General features: G+C 36.9%; 1 protein-coding gene across 2 annotated transcripts in view; it reads right to left on the bottom strand.

The window, feature by feature from the left end:
- Nucleotides 1–1893: 1893 nt before the first annotated feature.
- Nucleotides 1894–6925, bottom strand: part of SHQ1 (SHQ1, H/ACA ribonucleoprotein assembly factor) — a 56451-nt gene continuing 51419 nt past the window's right edge. For both annotated transcript variants that reach the window (XM_085300057.1, XM_085300058.1), the window contains one exon: nt 1894–3071. In XM_085300057.1, the coding sequence (XP_085156183.1) occupies nt 2426–3071 (646 nt within the window). In that variant the 3' untranslated portion in view covers nt 1894–2425. The remainder of the gene's footprint in view (nt 3072–6925) is intronic.

The following is a 6925-nucleotide window of genomic DNA, read 5'->3' as shown; positions in this document are numbered from 1 at the left end:
TTATTGGTACAGGATTCAGGGTTTTGGAGAAGCTTTTGTTTGTATTTTTCCCTAAGTGTTTGCAATTCATGGATTTGACAAGTCTCAGTTAAGGTGCTCCGGTTTTCTTTTAGAAGCATCTCTTTACTCTCTCTTTAGAGACGCAAGGCTTCTCGTTCATGAAAACGTCTCTTATTTGGAGAACTCTGGGTGCATAATAACTACCACAAGTCAGACAATGCAGCCACACAGGAAATTCTCATCACCTAATACGGAAAAATTTCCCATCCCACCACTACAGCATTCACAAAATTKCTATCAATGAATATAAAAGTCAGCATTCACTATCAGCTCCACTACCACCAGAGTTTTGCAAAAAGGCAATGACGACTGCCAAACATGGATGAAAACAGAAGAAAATTGTGCATGGAAATAGGACTCCGGATGTACATTTCACAGCAYGTCCCAAATGCAGACATGGAGAGGAAGAGGATGGAGCAGAGGCAGAAAGACAGACGACAGAACTATATTGTTTTAGGAGACAAACAGCTTGCCTATGCAGGGCCTCAAAGGTGAGTACAATGACATCTAGTTATCTGTGAGTTAACATTTGCGTGTGCTAGGTTCCCATATGGAATTTACTGTGGCACTATGTTGTACAGACAGTTACTTACAGCCAGACTTGATTCTCTTAGCCATGATGAAAAAGGCTTAAATTTAGTATAAAGAAACCATGAATTTAGACTCCAGAAGGAAAGAACAAAAGGATTAATCAAAAACTGACCTCACTCTAGAAGAGGCAGCTAGACTCTGAAAGTCAGCAGATCTGCTGAAAAAGGCCGTTCTCCTTGATGGTCTGCCACAAAACAAGGTGGGTGGGGAAGCTAGAGATAAGGGATATTACATATATTTATCAATTTCTGCAATATGTGTTTCCTAATCCAATTAATTTAGCTTTCTTCAGTCCTCATGAAGTTGAAGAAAGCTTCAATGTTCACACCTGAAATTTATGAGACAGGGGAGCTTTTTTTTTTTTTTTTTTTTTTAAAAAAATATCTCCTTTTCAGACATACATTGCATAACTGCACCTACATTGTAGATTTTATTGCTAGCATTTAGAAGAGCAAGTACTCACTGACATGCAAGACAAAAAAGGTTCCACCCTTAGGGAACACAGCACAAAGACTGATTAAGTGACTGGTAGGTATTTAAGAGCATAAAAATAAAAATACTGGCAGATCTGAGTTGCAGCTCTTACTGAACAGGAGAGCTAGCCTGCCAATTTCCAGCAGAGTGTAGCATTGGTGAAAAATAAGACTTAAAGCCTACGATTTTTTATACTTTTTTTATAATAAAAAGGTTGAAAAGTAATCATGACTTGCTCCACCAGAGGTATAAATTTGACAGTACCATTTTGTCAGTCTGTTGGATCAAACTTGGTATTCCACACCCTAGTCCCCTTTAAAAATTCCTTTTGGAGACTGACTAGCACTAAATCATACGCAGCAGCCATCTGATTTCAAGAACCTATCAYCAGTTATCAGAAATCAACACAAATTGCATGGACTGATTATTTTAACGTTACTAACCTAAAAAGGAGCAAATGAGTTGGCCAAAGCTATGCAACACAACTAATAGCAAACCTAGGTTCAGACAGCACAAGAGGTTTGCTTTCACTYTTGTACTCAAGACCTTGCACCATACTATTTCTCCACTTCGGTTAATACCACTTCAGTGATATTAACAGAATATTCAGGAAGAAATAATTAGGACTTCCACTCTTTAGAGAGGAGCGATGTTTATGTGTGGAAACATTTAAGAATAGCACAAAAGAACAAATATGTCAAATTTTTTGAAATTCCTTATGTAAGAATCGCAGAACTATAAGCTATAACCCTTCTATCTTGCACTGAACACGATAAAGAAATTTCCTTTATTTTGTATAACAGAAAATATTTAAAAGTGACAGCACTATTTAGTTTTTTCAAGTTATTACTATTATTTAAGTGAACTAGTTAGCCATAAGGCATTTTAAAAATCAAAAAAYGCAGCAAAAAATCATAAACAAGTTTATACAAACATAAGGATATTTTTCAAATAAATCCCACCACCTAAAAATAGCTAAAATGATGCTTTCAGTTATATTTGATTAGAACATCATACCACCTGATAAACAATGACAACTTTTTCTAGGAGTTTACTGCAGTTAGATTCCCACAAGCAGACAAATTTGACTGTTCTATGAGTGAAGCAAAATAAAAGACTAATTATGAAAGTATTACACAATCATATCAATTTCCTTCAAAGCTGTCTTGTCCTCCAAACTGCCAACAAATACAAAGAAGAAAAATATCAACTTTTCTGCAGCTCAGAATAGCCTTAGGAACACCTCATTATAACAATGAGCTGTGTCACCTAACAGGTCACWGTGTATTCTAACACAGTCTTAGTCTTCATCATCTTCTGTGCTGCAAAGAAAAAGCAAAGGGGTTTTCTTTGAAGACACCTCCAAGAAATTTCCGTTCCCTTTATTATCTTTTGAAAAACCATCAGGTCCAGATGCACAATTTTCTTGTTGCTGTGAAACAATGCTTCTTGCAGTAGCCAATCCTTCAGGCTGCTCTGAAAGTCTAATTGCAGTGTGCATTTGTTTTTCTAATTCTTCTATTAATCTGCCAGGAACAGATGTAGATTGCAAAGGAACCTTTGATTTTTCATCACTAACCTCAAACATCGAAGTGTTTGTGTCTTGCCTTAATCCATTACAGTCAATAAGCGGAGCTGTCCTCTCCTCTTGAAGTGTGCCTTGTAAAGAATTTATTTTCCCATCTTCACTGGTTGAGGATTCTCGCTCATCTGAATCAGAGCCTTCTGTCTCAGATGAAGTACTGCTTGATTCTTCAGAGTCGCTTGTCTCCGACTCAGAGGAAGGCAGCTGTTGCTTAGAAACTGTGCCAGCAGCTTTTAACTTACTCTCCTCTTCTTGTACTAGCACTGCTGCTGCTTCCAGCTCTTCCAGTTCAAGTCCTATGTGTGACTTGGTGAGTGTTGCTTTCTGCAAGGATTCAGCAAGTGCAGCCAACTTTTTTGACCTCAAACAAAGAACAAAATATGTTATTTAACTTTACAAACAGAACATTCCCATTTGATAATGAGATCACAAATCTCAACTATTTTTATTATTCACTTGGTTTGCAAACAACTTTCTTCCTCAATTACAATTTTAAGAGTAAATGCTCCAAAAAAAAAAAAAAAAAGAGCTCATTATTATTTTGGGTAACTTCTCCTACAAGGTTAGACAATATACCATAAAGTCCTCGTTCTCAGTGACATTTTCAGAAAAGATACTGCTTCTTTGACATTTCAATAACATACAAAAAAAGGAAAATACTGATTTCAGAACATGTCTTCAAGATGGCTGACTTCTTTAATAGCAAGTTCATCAGTATTTGGTTAGTTGGATTAAGTCTGTATGGAGCAAGATCATTTTGTTTTTTCTATCCCTCCAAGTACATGCATTAAGCATAGGTGACCTATAGAGCATATTTGATTAGGTTCACCTCAGAGGACTTTTCATTATTTAAAGGCTTAGTTTTTGCTCTTAATTCTTCAAGCTATTTGATGCTGTCATTCTGTTTTCAGATTTTGTACTGGTTATGCAATTTAACAATCTCTTATCTCTTACCACAYTCTTATTCTAACAAACACAAAACAACAATCGATGAATACCCTGGTTTAGCAAAAGAGCATGTTCCTAATGGGAGCATGCACAGACTTCAGGAACATGGGTCAGTATTTGCTAGTATTCAACCAAGTGATGCCCATTTTGTAGATAAAAACAATTGTATTATGTTGAACTAAATTCTTAGAAGGAGGAAAAGCCTTCAAATTCAAACAAAACATGAAAACTCCTATATGAAATTAGGGTAGTTTTTCTGTTTGAAAAGTTTATGCTAGACCTCTCTGATGTGCCACTCCTTTCACTGACTGTCTTCCACATTCAGTATGTTCCACAAAACTTAACTTGCTCAGCAAACATTTTCAAAAACCCTATTTAATAGCTTTGCTTTGCCATCTTCCATCTGCTTCCTATTCTTCCTTCTCCTAACTTTGAACATTTTTCCAAAGCTCCCCTTTATAGGGGAATCTGAGCATCCCTGTCCCTTCTCCATTAAGTCTAACAAGCCTCATTCTTTAAAGGTTACTGGAGATGAAATCCACCCCTCCACCTCCACCCATCCACACTTTTTAGCTTGCATGTTAAAAATACATGTTTCAGGATAAAACGAGGTACATGATTACTCAAGATTTATTTTGAGTAATAGGCATTTACTAATACATAAAAAGGCGACAATGACGAAAAATTGATACTGACACATACATATTCCAGGCCTCCCAGACCTCATCCTTCTTGTATAAGAACATTTAAGAAAATATTCAGCAACTATGCTACCTTTTCCTCTGATATGTCCTCCTCTTTTCACAGTTACCTTGGTGCACCTAAACTAGCATATGTTCAATAGACTATCTGAAGGCATGCTTTGCCTGAAGGCATCTGAAGGGATGTACGTGTAATGTAACGAACAAGTATCGAGACCATTCGGGTAAAGCCCTACAATAAAGCAGACATGCTGGATCAGCTTCCAGTCTTTGGTACTAACATATCCATTTCCTCAAGCATTTTGAGGTTAGCACATGTTTTACCAGAAAACTGCATCATAGATTTAGGAACAGAGAACAAAAAGCAAAGAGTGCCTTGAAATGAAGGGGGCGGGTAGAGAAACAGGTATAAAATAGCAAACATGCATCCTGTTTCTTGTTGTAGAGTTTTGCCTCAGACTATCAATCAACTTTTCACCACTTCCTGCACCAGCAGGTCTACTATAAATCCTGCAGTAACTGACTGGGTTTCATTTCCTCCACCAAAGCCTGCTAACCTGCAAGGCATGACACACTGACACTGGAGCAAGCAGCTGATAGTGTAATACATTACTCCTGTGAGGCAAAAGTTAAAGTGCTTGTTCTCTCAGTCGAATGATTTTAAAGATCTTTATATTCTATTTCCCAGGGGGGATAATTACTCAGTATAACAGACTCTGCATTTTTTCTTCTGCTCCTAAAAGGAACTGTATTTAAAAGTGGGGGAAGGAAAACTTAATGCAGCTTCTTACACATGTTGGAGACAGTGCAACATTTAAAAACTGAACTTGGAATGAAATCTTATTCAACTTCCTCAGTTCAACCTGTAGACCAGAAAACTGAGAAATAAGTGTTTATATGAAATAACTGAGGCAACAGAAAACAATTTTCATTTTCTTTTTTTAACTCTAAAGCTAAAAATTAAGTCACAATCTGATCTAAGCAACCTCCAACGTAAATACGGAATTCCAAATTTCAGTAAGCTGCTTACTACAGCAGTACTTTGTTCTGATCTTATTCCAGAGAAAAACTTCGACCGATTTGTTTCTCTCACCAAAAACTTGAACTTTTCTTGAAAAGTCACAGAGGATTTGACAAATTGCCAACCACAGTTAGACCAAAAGAGGTATTTTCCTTACTCCATCACAAAAAAAAAAAAAAGNAAAAGAAAAGAAAAGGATTAAAAAAGGAGGGAAAAAGCCAAATGATTCATAGGAAGGTTCATGAAGCCTTGCAGGTAGGTGGCATCAGAATGACCTGCTTGCAGGGAAATTTGTTTCCTAAACACCTCCCTGAGAAGTTGGTTTATACCCTGAGTCAAAGGAGTTTATATCCCTTGCAGAAAGCATTTTTCATCTTTGCTTTTAAGAGTCTCCTCCTTTCCTTCTAACTGAAGGCGTGCGCGCGCGCGCGCGTGTGTGTGTGTGTGTGTGTGTGTGTGTGTTTAAGCCCTCCCTGCCATAAGAGCTGTTAACAATATAAAGGTACAAGGCTTTTTACTGTCCTACTACCTGTCTGCAAGAATTCAGCAATGAGTTCCAACAGCTAAATACACGTTGTGCCAAAGAATATTGTTTTTTTGTTTTCTGTTTTGCACACAGTGCCTTTTAATTTCGCTGACAACCATGAGCCAGTTGCAGGCACAGTGATTTCCTCTGGTGATATATCTTCAGCTCCAGCCACCTCAGTCTCACCTGTTTTACTACTGCCGTGATAGATAGAAAATCAATTTTCAAAGTCCTATTTATTCTCACATCTCTTCAATCATGTTTGTCACTTCTTTTCCCCATCCTATATATATATATATATATTTTTTTCAGCTTTTGCCCATTTCTGCTGTTCTAAGTTTTTATGCATATTTCTTCCTGCCACATACTCTCAGGCCTATAAATCAGCTCCTTAAAAATTCCCTCGTCCACTTTTACTGTCTTCTTCTAATACAGTTAACACCGTAGGTATAACAAATAAGCTACACAACTAAGTAACTACATCAAGTATTATGCAAATGTATGGCATCTTTTTTAATAAAGATTTTCACCAGGCTCTGCAGTATGTAACAAGTGTTAAGGAGGAAAACACAGTAAYATGATCATTTGAGTCGATGTGCATTATGTTAATACATTAAATGTGGTACTACTGACACATAAAATAATAGCCTCTCCAATTCAGCAAGTTTTTGATCACTCTTTACACACACGCAGTTTTAACACTAAGTCCAAAGAAAACGAGCGAAAACACTGGTGCCCTCATGGAAAATGGACAGTGTACAGAGTTTGACACTTTAAAGGCAAGAAACAAAATAAACCCAAAACTCCATCTTCTTGACAAATACATACAGAAAGGCAGAAACTCCAAATTTTCAATTTTCTATTATAAAAAAAGAGCACTAGAAAAACATACTTTTCTGCACAAAGGACTAACAGAATTCCACCAGAAGCCCATAAAATAAGTCTGTCTGTCTAAGGTAATTAGCTAATTAAGTTTTAGGAATCCATTCCACATCAACTTTAGGACAAAGTGGCAGCAT

The sequence above is a fragment of the Rhea americana genome, unplaced genomic scaffold (genome assembly GCF_003343005.1).
Source record: "Rhea americana isolate MKP2758 unplaced genomic scaffold, rheAme1 scaffold_16, whole genome shotgun sequence".
NCBI classification, from domain to species: domain Eukaryota; kingdom Metazoa; phylum Chordata; class Aves; order Rheiformes; family Rheidae; genus Rhea; species Rhea americana.
Note: the sequence above shows the minus strand (reverse complement) of the source record. Positions and strands in the feature narration are given on the sequence as shown.